Genomic DNA, 17,116 nt, shown 5'->3' with positions numbered 1-17,116 from the left:
AGTATTACTGCACTTTAACTATGGTTATTCAAGTTGAAATATTTATAGACAGTGATTGTTTCTTTATAGGGACAGTAATAAGAGGATAGTGGATGAAAGTTTATGTAGCATACAAGCCATTTTGTCACTGTGTGTGTGCATACAGTGTTTTGTGTCCCTGCATGCAAATATGAATGGGCGGCTTGTCTTATCCATCGGTGCGTTTAACCAGACACAGACCTTGGCTTCAGCCAAATCAGGCCCAACACAGACAGTGTGCATCCATGCTATTTTCAAGCTGCTCCAATTATATCTGCCGACCGACCACATATTGGCCAAATTTACAAGAATAGCATATCTATTTCCATTCTAATGGCTGACATTGCTTGGCTTATCCATGCATGTATGTCAGTGGTCTCTCATGCTTTGTTATTTGGTCCTTTCCAGGCCATGTGCAATGTGCTGTAGCCCATCTTGGCTTTGTATGTGTATGTCTTGCATGAGGCCAGTGCCACCCATGATGTATAAAATTTGTGCATATGTACTACAATATACAGTATATGCCCATAAATTCAAATTGGTATGTGAGTGTGTGATCCCAGTACACATGTGCTGATTCATGTGTCTATTAGCCCTGTTGGCACTGTGGTATGAGCCCAGGGCTCAGCAAAAAGGCTTTGAACCTGGGCCAGCTGTGATATACAGGGTTATGATGGTGGTGGTGGAGTGAGGAGATTGACCTTCTATAGCTTAGAGAGTCTCTGCGCAGTACATACTCCTCTGCCCCCTCCTCCTCATCTCCTCACAAATCTCCCATCCCTCCTTCCCTCCACCTTCTCCCTGCTGCCTAGCCCAAAGCGCCTGCAGGCGTCAGCGATGCACGCATGCATTGCCTCACTGTGTGATGCTTTGTCTGTTTGTTAGCATGGATGTATGTGTGTGTATTGGGATTTAGATGAGTGTCTACACTGTTTGTGTGTGTGTGTGCATGTGGATGAGGATCTGTGGACAAAATAAGTAATCATGTCTATCTCTTCTATCACACAGTTATTATCGATGCTCCTTTCTGCTCTACTTATGTGTGCCCAGTACATTTTCATGTTGTGATTGCCCTTATTGTCCTAATTCAGGAAAAGCAATAATAAAGCAGTAAAATCAATGATAAAACAAGAAAATAAATAATAAAATGACAACACATGATAAATCCATTATAATAATTACTATTATAATGAATAGTCATTGAATATTTATAATATGAATTAAGTGTGAAGGGAGGTGAAAAGTTAGCCGAGTGGCCTTGATTACACATGCCCAGGTAATAAGCAGGATCGCTCTGTGAGGTACAGCAGTTTAAAACTAATTTTTTGGTTTGGCACAGCAGTGTGATGCAGAGTTTATCAGTCTCACAGCTTCTTGAAAGAAGCTGTCCTTTAGCCTGATGGTTCTGGCCCTGATGCTGCGCAACCTCCTGCCTGTGGGGATGGGGGCAAACAGTCCATTTGCAGAGTGGGTGGAGTCCGTCATAATGCAGGAAGCCTTATTCCCTCACCTGTTGATGTAAATGTCACTATTAGCAGGTAGGCTGCTGTGAATGATCTTCTGTTCAGACTTAACCACTTACTGCAGTGCCTTCCTGTTCGCAGCAGAGCAGTTGCCACACAGTGATGCAAGAAGTGAGGACACTCTCAACCACACACCTGTAGAATGAAGTAAGGACTGAGATTCCAAGGCCAGTTCAGCCTCCTCAGGAAGTAGAGGCATTGGTGGGTCTTCTTTACTTTTTTGCTGTGTTTTTTCGCTCCAGGTGAGGCTGTCAACGATGTGCACATTCAGGTATTGAAGCTGGAGACCACCACAACTGGTGCTCCTCTGATATAGAGGTCTGTTGCCGCCCCTCCTGAAGTCCACAATCATCTCCTTAGTTGTCTTCATGTTGATACAAAGGATTTTTACTCTGCACCAAGCATCCAGTTGTTCCACCTCCTGCCTGTTCTTATCGTTGTGAGTGATGAGTCCCACCACTGCTGTGTGTATGCAAATTTAACACTATGATTCCTCGGATGCTTGGCTTAGCAGTCATAGGTCAGTAGGGTGTACAGCACAGAGCTCTGGACACATCCCTGGGGGGAACCGGTGAAAAGGATGATGGGGGAGGATGAGATGTTGTGCGGGCCTTCAGCCTTGCAGGGGTTGGCTTTCTGCAGGGACCTCCTCACATCTACTGTTGTCACACTGAGGAGCAGCTCACCTGGTGGTGGGGTGAGCCTGATGCTAGGAGAGATATTGGAATTCTCAAAACAAGCGTAAAAGGTGTTGAGGGCATCTTTAGCCCTTTTAATGCCCACAGTCAGGTTTCTCCCTGCTGCTCTGAGTGCAAATGCATCACCAGACCTGAACGCAGAGTCCCGTGCTTTCAGAAGAGAACTGACCCCTGCATTCAGCCAGGGTTTCTGTTTGGGATGGATGGTGATTTTTCTGCTGGTGGTCACATTGTCAACACCATTACTGATGTAGCTGATGACAGATGACACCTACAGCTCCTGATCCACATCTCCACTGGGCCACACAGTGATGTTTTTTTGTGTTGGTTTACTAGACTTTAGCACAGGACAGAAGGCAGAGACCAGCATGATGGAAATGTGGTCGGAGAGGCCAAAATGGGGGTGGGGGATAGCTCTGCACGTTCCCTGTCTATTTGTGTACACACGATCAAGTGTGTTGTTATGAGAGCTTGCAATGGTTACATGCTGGTGTAACTTTGGTAGAGTATCCTTCAGATTTACATGGTTGAAATCACCCGCAATCACGTAAAATGCGTCTAGGTGCTTGTTTTGAAGTGAGTAAATGTTATTGTGAGGCTCCCTGAGCACTCCATTAGCATCAGCACTCAGGGAGATATAAACAACACCAATAAACACTGCCGTGGACTCCCGTAGCAAATAATGTGGCTGGCATTTGATTGTTAAGTGTTCTATTGCCTCAGAGTAAGGCTGGGAACAGTTTGTGCACCAACCGTTGTTGATGTATGCGCAGAGACCACCTCCAGAAGAGCAGCAGCCTCTCAATCTGAAAAGTAGAGTCTAGCATGTTGCTATTTAGCCAAGTTTCTGTCAGGAGAAGTACACAACAGTTCCGTCTCTCTCGAAAATGCTTAGTCTCAGTCAGATCAAATCCATTTTGTTGTCCAGCGAGTGAATGTTGGCGAGGAAGAGTGATGGTCTGTTCGTGTTAGCTTTTAGCTTGGCTAACAGATCAGCCTGCTTGCCCCTCTTCTGCTTCCATGTACACTGCTTACTCTTGCCTGCTGTACTCTGCTATGACAGTCCGATGTCCTCAGGAGCTGCAGTCTGCCTAGCGCTGCTCGGAGCTTCGGTGGAAGTGTGGCAGCCAAATTGGTATTAATGTTTAAAAGTTTGGATGAACTGTACCTTGCCATACACCTTCTCATGTTAAATAAGAGAGTCCCTAAAAGTAAACTTATCACCAGGAGCTAAAGGTACTGCATGCCACCATCTTGTTCTTGTTTAGTGGTTCAGTTTAAAGATACAGCAGCTTCCATACAGTGGCTGATAAAGTTGTAATGAGCAAATAAGCAATTTCTTTTAGGCATGCATGTCAGAATGCTGCTACAATATCATCACCACATATTTGGCTTGTTATTCCAGTGGTGGTTTTCATGTGCGAAATTTCCATGAAAGTATCCCTAAGCATTTTTAATTTCCTTGATAATATATTTTCTTGGTACAAAAAATTATCCTTTCCCTCTAAATCTTTGGTTATTAATGGAGGTGTTCAGTACATGTACGAACATTCTAATCTCTATCAACAAATTTTCAAACTTAACTGACTATACTGAATCAAAATTGTGACTGACCAAATTAGTAGCTTTTAGCAGCGAAGCCCCCCTTACTATTGACTGAGTGCCATTTTCAGCTCAGCTGTGATACACAGTCCGTGACTTCCTCATTAATAGCTTATTGAAAGTCCATGTAAGCCACAGAAATAATCATATGATAACTTTGCCATTAATATTAGGCTGCTGAGCTATTAACCTTATGTGCAGTGCTTGTATAGGCTAGTTTAGTTCTGAATTGAAAGTAACAGTCTATGCCTAGTTTTCTTGGCAGCAAAGTTTTATCTTCGACGGTCTGTCCAGTTTGCTCATGCAATGGCAGAAGCTGCCCTTTGGTGTCATTGACAGCAACTGACCATGCTGTGAATGTAGCCAACTTGTATTTGTTGTTTCCATGTCCAGTCCTGGTAGTGCCAATATTTGGTCTCTTTCCCCATTGGCATTATGTAATAGGGAGATCTGTTGCCATTTTCCTGGCTACTGCCTCTCTTGAGGCACCATACATAATTATTGCTAGCCACAGCAGAGTTCTCTGCTAGGTGTGCCGCAGGACACACACGTGCCATTTCATGTTTTAATCATTTTTGAAAAATCTGGTAGACTTTTGCATTTCTTTTAGGTAACTCCTGGTCTCACTTTCTTTTTCTTTTTGAGCCTTTCACTTTTGAGCACTTTCTCATGTCTTCTAAACTCTGCCATGGTTGTTAAATGATTTTTCTGCAATGAAAATGTTGCCAGAGCATTCAGAGGCCCTGTGTAATTCCAGGCACCTGGGCTTCAGCCCACAAGAGCCCATGCATTAGATCATGCATTCAACTACTGTGGTATGTACCTTTGGTGATGCATTCACTTACTGCTGTACATACTGCAGATTGCATTTGAATGGTGATACAACCACCAAAGAGAAAAGTGAAAGAACTACATAGTCAGTGACTAAGAATCTCTCAACTGAACTGAACAAAGTGTTTCAAATCAGCAAATTAATCGTCATTAATGTCATTATTAATGTCTAGTCATTAATGAAAAGCACCATGGACACAAGGCCTCATTTATTGCCATGACTAGTTGAGTACCTGGCTTTTACATGTTTTTGCAAGACAACCAGGATAGATGGTCAGAACACAAGTTTTGGTGAAATGTTTTGAAGGGATGTTGACCAATGTCTTTTTTATCATTTCGCTATTGTACAAAACAGGTTCCCAAGCTGTTCTTTGAATGTTCAAGCATATAGGGCATTAATAGCTTTCCACATCATAAACATGCACATCCTTGTGTGCTAGCAAGCTGCCCTATCTTTCTGCTGTAGTGGTCCTGATGTGGTATTCCACTAATAACCATCTGAACTACACAGCTACTTATCCCAAACAGTTCCAAATGTTTCCATATGGATTACACCGATGCTTTCCTGACACAGATCTGGTTCATCTTTAGCACAACATAAAAATTCAATCAGAAAGTTGGCAAATAACCAGGTGACTTTTTATCTTATGAAATATTTCAAACGATCTCTGTGCTCAATATACTCCTTTTACAAAGGAAGCCCTGGTTAAGAGCTACACATAATATAACTTGCTGGTACCAACCCATAAAGCCACGCCATACATAGTTTTTCCTCAGTCTTCATTTGCAAATCAACTCAAGCACCATCCACATTCAAATTCTCATAACCAGCTATATCTCACTCCCCTGCTCTAAATCCTGTCTCCTCCAGGTATCAGTACTAGTACTCTTCCCCATCCTCAGTGCTCTACTCAATAGAGCTATAAATCTCTCCTCAGCCACAGGAAAAGATCCACATCCAGCTCCATTCCCAATCTGGCCTCTTGCCAGAACCGGCGACAGCCTCATTCCGAGCACCAGGCTCAGAACCAGAATTGTCTTCAGTTTTCTCCCAAATCCAAACCGTTATCCCATACTCCACATAGCTCCAATCTCGTCCCTAGTCTCAGTCCCAACTATAGTCCCAGTCACAGCCGGGGCTTCCTTGTGTAACTGACACATAAATAACAAAGCCTGTCTGCCACCCAGACAAATTCGAATCCACCTGTCAATGATGAAGCACCCGCCCTCAGGGAAGCATTGTTTACATTTTACTCCACTCTCTGAAAAAGTGAGATTCTAATTATTTTCCAACTGTAAATTAAAGAAAAGTGGGACAGAATTATAAACCAAAAGGAACCCCCAGGCCTCCTATGTATGAATTGTGAAAAGGGTAGGAAAAAAAGTCAGGAAAGTGTATGAAATGAATGGGTGGTAGACGGCGGGAAGGTCAGCAGCTTTTGTCCTTAAGACTGGAGATGGTGAGAGAGACAGAGAGAGGAGAAAAGGGAGGTATAGCATTCACAGAGGCTGTGTAATGAGTCTACTTGTGTTGTGCTCATTACAAACAGGGTCTAGAGAACTTCCACCAAGTGGAATAAATTATGCCCTCACATTTCGTACATAATAATGTGCCAAAAATGTGCTACATTATATTCATACATGGCGACATCGAGGGAGCAAGACAGAGACAGAGCGTGAGGTAGAGAGACAGAGAGAGAGGAGAGAAAGATTTAATTAGTACATGGGAACATGCAAATAGAAGGTAAAATTAGACAGAGGGAGGGAGAGCTGGGGAAGAGTTGGTGCATGAATGGTAATGATGGCTATCTAGTTTGGATCAATCATTTAAGGATCAGGGGGACTGACAGGCCTGTTTGTACCCATGCCTTAGGCTCCTGTCCTGGACAGTTGGCAGCCTGGCTCAGCCTGCTTGCCCATGGAGACTTCTTCTTTCCTCCGTCCAGTCAAACACAGGCACTCACACATAAGCATATGAACTTGTATATCATACACAAATGCAAACAAATATGTTCAAACACTAAGTTAGATGAACACACACGTATACCGACACTTTCCCAATAAAGCCTAATATTGCATAACCATGGATAACTTACTCCGGGGGCCTTGTTAGTTTGTGTTTATTAATTAGTTAAGCATCCCCCCTTATCTCAAAATGGCAGATTACGGGATATTTTATTTGGCTTTTGGTGACTTCTAATTTGCTCTCTAGACCCTGTGATTGGTTCCCTTTCTGAAACTGGCAATGGCAAAGTTTTCTGCAAGGTCATGAGGTCAAGTTTGCAAACTATTTGGTTGTCAGTAGGGACATGCTGGGTGGGGTCACAATGGCAATGTAATTTTGTAAAATGGTCAATTCTAGACACTGTGTTTGTATCAGACACTACAAAATTGAGGAAAATGTCAGGCATTGATATTTGTGACAGTCAAGGATGTGTGAAATAAATATATAAAATATACTGTACCTCTCCCAGACAAAGCTATTAATAGACCAGTACGTCATCCACTGGAAAATTACTACTTAATTCCCAGAAACTGTCTGCCAACGTTTTAGCTCTAAATTGTAAGTTTAAATCTTAATTTAGGTATGAATATGGGTCAGTTTTTAAATATAACACAAAAGAATATCCTTTATAGAATGTAGTGAATTTATCCTTATTTCTGAGGCAGTGATGCCTATTTTTTAGCCTCACACTATGATTTCAGTGAAAGGAAATTCAAATTGATCTCTTGATAAAGTATATATTTGCACACACTGAATAACAATGGTTGACATGTCAGTCAAATTATATTACAAGTCACGGTGGATTTTTAAAAAGAAAACCTTTCCACAGGTGCCTGTATTTAAGTAGTGATTGCTTTTATTCTGCATTCATATGTGGTATGGTATGATTTGGTAGGTATGAAATCACATATTCTCCCAGAAAGACAGACAGACTATATTTGTGAACCATGGAGCCATGTCTGAAGCTGTGCCATCCCCACCTCCTGTGTCCCTATCCCTCCCTCCTATTCTCCATGTGGATTTTCAGTAATGTCTGCAAATCCTGAAATTTATGTCCGTGCTGGAAAACATGGTTTGCCATTTATAGTTATCCACTAAAAGAAATAAGGCCCGTCACTCTTGATGCAAGTCAAGGGACTGATGCAGACTCTATCAGATTTCTAAATACAGACCCCAACAATAAATCCCAGCTTGATTGGGTTTGAATTGGGTTAGCTCACTTGAATGCTATCTGCTTAACCCACAGCTGGCCTGTCTGCTCCATGCAGGCATTGAACCTAAATCAGTCACTTAGTGCTATCACATGGAACAATGGTGGAGTGGAGAGAGCACTCAAGTTAGGGCTAGATGCCAGGCTTGAACTATAACGTAACACAACAGACTAAAACAGAGTAGGGTAGAGCAGACAGGCCCTCTAATGCTCATTCCTTTTTGTGTCTCAGCAGTGATGAATCCTGAGAGCCATGGTGCATTGCATGAAATGGCATCACCCAAACTGAACACACAAACACCTTTTCAGGCTTTTGTCTAGTCTTGTCAGCTGGATTTCAAATGCTAATTAGCGTAGGATGGTGACATGGTTAACATAAAAAAAAAATATTTGCATGCAAGCCAAAATACATACACATGCACGCCACACAGGGGAATCTAAGCAGGTGTGTTCAACTAAATCCATGGTGTTTCTATCACCACTGTACAGTTCTTACAAATCCTGGACTGGGCCTTAAGCATGGGTCATACGCACACTTCCTGTGGCCAGTAGAGCAGGAAAGGATATTTTCTCACTTATTTGTGGCTTTAAACGTTTGTGATTTCTTACTGTATCATGAGCAAGCTGAGAACCACAATATAGGAAGAGCTCTAAGATTTTCTGCAGAGTACCACTTGCGATTCTTCAAAAAAAGAAAAAAAAAAAACGCAGCAAATCAACATACACACTGTCCAAACAGACTGATTTCTGCCTTGCCGAGGTGCTGATTACTGAAGGAATTCAGGTAATCATTCTACCCCAGTGTGGACCAAGGCCAAGCTGGAGGCAAGGCGCAGTTGAGGCGATTTCACTAATGAGCAGTTGAATTAGCGCTGAAGAGATGCACCCCAGGGTTTCCATTGCCCTCTTTACACACATGCGCAAAGACATAAACACACCTATTTTAAATGTTCTTGGCTAGTCCTGTTTCTCTCTGCACTTTTGACTCTTTGACATTTTGACAATGAGGTCCTTCCTACTCATGGGGCTATCTAGTTTGAAGTTTATGCAATGTCTCTAATTACAAGTGCGATAATGGCTGCCATTGTTTTCATGGTGACGTGCCTAGAGTTGTGTTTGGCTAACTGTTAGCCAAACACAATATATATATATATATTTTTTTTTTTTTTTTTGTGGAGGTTCACCTTAAGTTTTACAAACTTGTGTGTGTGACCTAGTATGTGTGCATGCATGAGGCTTTCACCAGTCTGAGTCTGTGGTGTGGTGAGAGTGGTGAGAGTTAAACTTCATAATATGGTAAATGCACTTATATAGCACTTTTCTACTCTTATCAATCACTCAAAGCGATTTACACTACATGCCACATTCACCCATTCACACAGGGCTTTTCTATACATACAGCACTTTCTATACATACACACACACACTGGTGATACATCAGGGGCAATTTGGGGTTCAGTATCTTGCCAAAGGAATCTTTGACATGCAGTGTGGAGGAACCGGGGACCAAACCACCAATCTTCCGGTTAGTGGACAACCCGCTCTACCTCCTAAGCCACAGCTGCCCAATATGGCCTATATGTTCCCCTACAGCACATGTATGCATACACACAAACAAAGACATCTAAATTTAAAAAGTGTCACATACAGACTAGTGAAATTAAGAACATACATCATCCAAACCACACATAAATGAAAGCACCACACCTTTTCCATGGATTTACTGCCTTCTCTGATGTAATGCATGTGATCAGTAGACATTCCAGCCTTTACCAGCAGACACTATCAGAGAGGGAGAGAGCTTCCATGATCTTCAATGACTTTGAGTTACATGACCTATATAACATGTTATACGCTGTGCTTGCTACCTGTGTCTCATTCTAATAGAGAAGGGCAGTACATTACAGGTGTGTAAGCCCCCAGTGCACACACAAAAAGAATCATAAACAGGTCCTTCCACCAGGATTATTCATATGTATGCATGATCACAAACAAAACCTCTTTCTTTATCAGCCACAGATCAGGCCCCATAGGACTCATGCACTACTAGGAATTATCATGCTCATGTACTGCACACCAGTGGTGCTTATCAGGTGGCTGCAAAATCAGATGGATTTTAGTAAGTTGCACCTGGGTTTTTGATTTGGGTTGTCTTGATTAAATAAAGTTACTGACACTTATTTTTGTACCATGCAAGTATTTTCCCCACATGTACCTAGTTTGTATGGTCACAGACTCTCAACAAGAATTTACAATGTAGAAAAAGCTGAAAAAAGTATTTTCACAATGAATGAACCTTTTTGTCTTTGAGAGCACAGAAATTTTTGAAAACTTTCCTCATACCTACATTTTTTGTGAGTGTGTGTTTAAATGTCTTCTCATTTAAATTTTAAAAGATGTGTGTACTTTATTAGGTGGCAGTCTATGACTATATCAGGACAGCAGCCAGTGATTACCCCTTGAGGGATGGTGCACCCCTTCCAGTGGACGAGACCAGCACACATGTGGTAGTCTACACCCTGTACCTGAGTGGGCTGACACAAAGACACAGACACTTCCTCCGACAATTGGATGGGGCAATAATTGAGGTGTGATATCAACATATTGCATACAATATTTTAATTACAAATATATCCACTTTATATTAAATTATACTATATTTTTTCATTTCATCTGTGCTTGGATCCGCATTAATGTAGACATCTTTTTGAAATCACCTATAAAATTTATAGGTGACTTTTGACAAGTCTGAATTGTACAAAAGGTCAAGTGAAATGTGCACGTCATCTGAATTTGAAATAATGGCAATTTATTTATTTTATCTTACTGAAATTTGCAAACCAGTTGAACAAAAACAATGCTTTATTAATGAATATGAATACATATTTTTCTGAGTGGTATGTCATGTACCAAATTAGGTGACTTTTAGATTGCTAGTTACAAGTAACTAAAACTTATCAAGCAAGAGATTCCTTATTAGATTTGAGACCATTTTCTTCTGTCTTATCTCGATTTTTCCCACATTCTGTCACTCACTTTTTCTTTGGTTATCTTCAAACTGAAGCTTAAGAGAAATGGTGGTGAAACAGGTAATCCTGTTTACACTGTGTTAATATTTATGATATAATGTAATTTAAAACAGTACAAAAAGCACACAATCCTGCCTCACATTCTTCAATCATTTTGTCTGTTCCCCAAGAGTAACGTGGATCATTTCAACAAAATTAATAAGGAGTTAGGAAGAAAGGGGTTATATATGCAAACAATTGGCTCTGAGGCACCATTGTTCTAATGGTTCTCCGTCATAATTTGAGTGATGGGGAGCTTGTGTGAGTAAACATAGAGCAAAGTATATTACTGGTGTCACACACACTGTCTGTGTGTCTATGTGTACGTGTGTGTGTGTGTGTGTGTGTGTGTGTGTGTGTGTAACCTCTAGACCTGTGCATAGCAGATAAGACATCTGTGGAGAGTTGTAGCAGAGCGTGCGCAAATTGACACAGGCACACATACACATACACCTCTTAAAAAAGAAAAAAAAAACACAAATGCAGATGCCTATATACATTTACCACACCTGTAACCTAGACACACATAGCCTTAGCTTACTGAGAGAAGAGTTAATTTGTCATATTTCTGCTGTGAGAAATAATTTCTACCCTGCCAACTCCCTATTCTTTAAACTCTGAAGAGAGTTTCAAAAAGGTCACCTTAGGTGAAAGATAGGTATTACTGTCCTTGGAAAACACACACACATGCTCTATCTTTCTATTGCTCTCTGTTGCTTTCTTTTTTCACATACACTGTGTCCCTTGGGTGTTGCTGTCTGTCTCTTGCAACATAACAGGCAGGGGCCTCCTGTAGCAAAAGATGCCGATGGCAACCTCTGTCACTTGCTGGTAGTGGGGAGCAATAACACCAATGCGCAGCGTCGCCAAGAGAGCAGAATGCCATTCCCCTTTGCCTCAAAGCATGGACCCCCACTTTACATATTCAAAACTAATCCTCCCCTGAATATATATACTGTTTTTATGTATAGAGCAAGATCTAGAGATCACCAAAGGGCATCCTCAGTACTCAGAAGAATAACTGAGCTAATTTTATTAGTGCTTGATATAATTCTGGCAGGGATGTATACACTGTGACAGGGTGCTGTGTACAAACTGAACCTTCAAATGTAAGGTGACAGCTCCTCAGAGAGAAATAACAGCCAAGCAGGCACTTCTACAAAAAATAAATAGCTAAAAAATATAGAATTAAATAGAAAAAGGCTCTATTATGAGATGTAGTGACCACAGTAATGCAAAGAGGCTCCCCTCTGTTCTTAGACTTATGACATTTTAAAGCAATTTATGGGTTCTTCTGTATAGACTTATTACTAAGTATTATATAGCATGAATTCTGTTTGAGAAATAAAAACTAATTTATGTAATGTGTGTATTGTTTGTTTTACTTTAAACCAGACATATATACAGTATATTTATATATTTGACATAAAGGCCTTTCTGCAACATATCAACATAACATTACTTTTGTTTTAATATTTCAATTTAGGTTATATACCGTACAGAATAGATAATATTCTCATTTTTTTTTTCATCGTTATTATTCGTAGTAGTAGTCTATAGTATGTTCCTTGTTTTTCTGTTTTGAAATCTTGATCATCAGTGTAGATAGGACTTGAAGCAGGAGGATGACTGTTACAAAAATATTTAACTTAATTTGACTGTGTAATAATGTAACTCCATTCTCTACCCCAGTTAGTTAAAAGGGTAATCCTGCTACTTTAAGAAGTCTGTTTTCCATTTACTGAGGAAATATTGACGGATGGCTCATTTCCTTAAAAGAGCTCTGTTTTTGCAGGCAGTGTCCTGGACACCAATGCCCCCAAGGATTTGCTCCTCCCTTAGACTAACATGACCACAGCTCCGGGGGCCAGCAGCTTTGCATAATACCCACACATTTACACCCAAAATTTGTCTAAATGAACACCTTAAAAAGCAAGTCCTGGAAGAAGTGCCCTGAGCTATAGACACTACTTAGAAGGAACAGAACAGTGAGGTGTGTCCTGTTTGATTTTCTGGAGAGTGAGAGGCTGAGCAAGACTAATAAGAAACTAAATATTTCTGTTGTTTATTCAGCCATTATTGAAACAACTATGTTGACTGACAGGTTTTTTTTCTTTTTGTGTTGCATCGTTAGCAAAAAGTAAGAATGGAGTGGAAGGAGTAAATTTAAAGATGTGGGTGTGTAGTAAAAAATATAACAGTAATGAAGTCTTTATTGACTTGTATATTGAATTCTGTTCAAAGGAAGTTAATATTAATGATCCATCATATGCTCTCATTCAGTCTGGTGCCCAAGGCAGGCATCTGTTATATTGACCACATTGAAGGAATCTTCTAGCTGAATCACAACAATACAAGAAGTTAAAGCTACGTTTCCGTCAGTGTGCTCCAATAAAAGACATTACAGGTAAAGTGAAGTGTAGCTTTTCAAACACTCATTATCTATAAACAGATGTTCCCCAGCTGCCAACTCACAAAATACACTGGTGACAACAACTTTTGCGGCCGAAATTATGCAAGAAAATGCATATATATAACCTAGGACCTTCAGAGAGGGCCTCGTAACTACTCTGTCTGAAGAAACAAGATGGCTGATAAAGAAATTAATGCAGGGGAAATCATTATCTTCCCTCCTAAAACCACAGTGACTTTATGTCCCCCTGTGTGGTTTCTTTCTCCCAGGCTAACTTTTAAGTGTCGATGGACTTATGAAAAGATAGGACAAGCCAACTGTGCTCCTTTTGTCTCCTTTCCTCCATATGGGAGGCAGCAGCATATGCAAAAACTGGCTCAGCTTCTGTAAAACTTTCATTAAAGATGCACAACTAAGGCTCTGCCAGCTTGAATATTACCTCTCTCCGCAAATTATTTATGGCTCGGAAAAAACGCTGATGATGAGCATCTCCAGCGACTTCTCTGAATAAAAACACTTTTCACTGCAATTTCAGCTTTGCTTTTTTTCCCTCCCTTTTGGGGGAGGGGGTTGGTTAACCGTTTGTAGAAACAAAAGGTATGCAGTTTATTCACATAGCAATATCTTGACTGTATTTTATTTAACTATCTTAATATCAGCATGGATGGCTTTTTTGTATTATGTATGGTTTGTATAATTAGGAGTGGATATTCCCTTATAGTTTGTAGATTTTTACAATAACAGTGACAAAACTAAATATGATGTTGATGGTGATAATAATAATACTGATGATGAATCCAAAGAGTGAGAAATGGGTAGCAGAGACATGCAAATTTTAAAAAGAGGACAGAGGATTACTTTTTCACATAAGGGAAACCTCATCATCATGATATGCTATCAAATCTCTCATTAACAATGACCCTTTGTCTTGGCTCTCAATGACTCAGACCATCCTCTGTCTGCACATGATGACGACTCTTTGCTGGACTAATATTGACCTAATTTAGCATGCAGTGTATCTGAAGTTAACCTTTCGAAAAACACCTTGCAGCAACATTAATTGACAAACCACATCAATTCTCCCTCCTACCCCCCTTTTATAATTACTCTGCTGCACGTTTGATTGCCACTGCAGAGTTAAGGACCCACGCTTCATTTGCAGTGAGGTCATCGGCAGCCCTCAGAAATATGAAAATTAATACAGGAAGTGAGTGTGCTCTGTGTGTGTGTGTGTGTATGCTGTCATTGCTGCATGTGGTATGTGTGGCTATTAGAGACACAGAAGGAGAGAGGGAGAGAGAGAGAAACAGCGAGGGGAATGTCCTTGGCTACGTACTGTATATTGCATGAGCAGATTAATGCCTCCCTGGCAGCTATATCTGCTTAGCAGGAGGACTTCTTCAAAGTACACTGCGTGTAATTATCTGGCTTGTTTTTACTAGTTTTAGACAAAGAAGCACTCTGTGTCACATTTTTTTTAGGTTTGCTCAGTTGCTTCTCTACATCTGTGTAATTTGTAACTTAAGTGTCAGCCTACATTTTTGACATGACTACTTGATGCTGCTTTGATGAAATACAGAGCTGAAGATGTGTGAAAAGAATTTAGAAGTAATTTTGATCTTGCCCATCAATTTATGTTTAAGTTTTTGGTTATTATTTATGTAACACAATTCGACTGAATCTATTTTCTTCATATATTAATGGTAAAACCATATTTTGTTTTTAGACACATTTTTCATATTTCCAATCACTGTACATAAGTAGGCCAATTTAGAGCTGTGAGAGCTGTTTCCCCTCTGGGACAAGAGGTAGTTTGTCATGTAGTCTCCATTTCTTCTTCTCCTCCAAGTTCACTCTAAGCACCAGGACAGAGGTAGAGACTATGCATGACAACACCACTCACAAGCCTCGGGGAAAAAAGCATTTCTCATGCCAATCCAGTCACTGCCATCCAAGTTCCACCTGTACTTTGAGATGCTTTATACATATGGCCCCAGAGTCTCCTGAAACTGTTGTTTTTATCATTGTTGTACTTTTAATTTATTGTTATGCTTCCATTCATGTCTCCTGGCTGAGCGTCACTGACTGTAGCATACATCGGGTTTTTCTCAAGGTGACTGGTGACATGGAGGGGGTGCACAATGCTTCCAGGATGGTTCCCTGTCCAGGTCAGGGCTCTGCCAATCAGAGGGAGGACAAGGAAGGTGCAATTGGTCCATGCCAGTTACGGAAACGGAAGAAAATATTTGGCTGTGAGTGTTTACCTGATCATCTTGATTATGCTTATTTACATCTACCATATTTGAGAGCAAACAAAGACAAGTACATATTCAGAACTCCCCATCACATTATCTCACACACGACGCCCTTACCTTTGCAAACCTTTCAGACTAGCTGTTTGCTTAACAAAATTTCCAGTTTCATCAGGTGTTTTGTTCCCTCAGGGTCCCATCGTGTTGGGCCAGTAGGAGGAAGCTGGTGTGGCTCCAGTTTTGCACTGCAAGACCTCAACAAATAACATCAAAGCAAAGACAGTGATAATTGGACCCCAAACCTCTTATCTACTGTCTGTTTGATTTAAGGACTCTGCAATATTCTGTAAAATAGTTGTTACATTTCTTGAATACTTGAATATTTTCTAAACAGTATGTTTGTGTAGTATTTTGTGGGAACTATAGCCTTTAATGACTGAAAAAAAAATGCTTAATTTAGTCAAAAAGGTGCAAGAATTACAGCAACCAAAAACAATGCTGTAAATTATATTGTTCCTGCATCCTTGATAAACATGAATAATGAACTGATTAGCTCTTTGTAATCTAATTAACAATGTTCAGCAACACTCCTAATGAATGCAGGTGATTCGGTTTTCAGTGCTGTCTCAACACAATGAAAAATTAAGATTCTAAAAGTCCCTAATCAGAACACGAGTGATAAAATATCAATATTGGCCTCACATTAAGCAGGATAATATTCAGGGCAGCTTGATTTGTATTGAATATGTGTCTGCTAGCTGGTGCTCAGTGTAATGAAGTAGCTCACAAATCAGGCCATAATGACCACCTACTTACACATATTGCTTAATTAAAGGTTGTGAGCTTATTAGCATGTGTCTCTGGCACCAGGCATAGGGATATTGGGATCGAGACTGATGTCGTTGAGGGCCATGCTGTAAAGGTTTTATAGATAGCTAACCTATCATACTAAAGCCATAGCCCCCCTAAAATTGGATGTTAATAGCCTGTCATTTTCATTGATGATGATTCTCTTTTATAGGTAGCCATTACAGATCAAGTTCTGGGTCTTGTGGTCATTTGTGCTCGTCATTATCATGAACACACCTTACTTTGGCCTTGAAGTTGCTCCTCACCACGGTATTTAAACCATCACAATCATAGCCTGGGGGCGTGGTGCACATTGCATATGGACACACACACATAACACATTCTCTCTCTTACACACCCATAGAACACTTCTGTTTCTGATCCACGGAGGTCTGATAGAGCCATAGGTCTTTCCAGCCTTAAAGGAGTTATTTGTAGGTTTTGCCATTGCTACATTGCCAACTTTATAATTAACAGTTGTTTACTTACCAGTTTAGAAGAAAGGTTGTAAGTATTTCCATAACTTTTTTTCTTCTACAGAAGTTTAAATGCTAACCAGTTCGCCCTGGTCCGGCCAGCCCATCTCATCATTTTAAATAGAGAGTCACTGTTAGCTTCCAGTCTGCCCTGCTCTAAGGGCTTATTAT

General features: G+C 40.5%; 1 protein-coding gene across 1 annotated transcript in view; it reads left to right on the top strand.

Annotated features, from left to right (window-relative positions):
• The window catches only part of ofcc1 (orofacial cleft 1 candidate 1), a 163,235-nt gene extending 147,349 nt beyond the window's left edge, over positions 1-15,886 (top strand). Inside the window, exons 22-24 of the mRNA XM_040127536.1 lie at positions 10,302-10,475; positions 15,482-15,620; positions 15,813-15,886. Coding sequence (XP_039983470.1) covers positions 10,302-10,475; positions 15,482-15,620; positions 15,813-15,886 — 387 coding nt within the window. The remainder of the gene's footprint in view (positions 1-10,301; positions 10,476-15,481; positions 15,621-15,812) is intronic.
• Positions 15,887-17,116: the final 1,230 nt, after the last annotated feature.

This window comes from Xiphias gladius, chromosome 5, assembly GCF_016859285.1.
Source record: "Xiphias gladius isolate SHS-SW01 ecotype Sanya breed wild chromosome 5, ASM1685928v1, whole genome shotgun sequence".
In the NCBI taxonomy this organism is placed as follows: Eukaryota; Metazoa; Chordata; class Actinopteri; order Istiophoriformes; family Xiphiidae; genus Xiphias; species Xiphias gladius.
The sequence above is the reverse complement of the archived record's forward strand: the minus strand, read 5'-3'. Positions and strand labels throughout refer to the sequence as shown.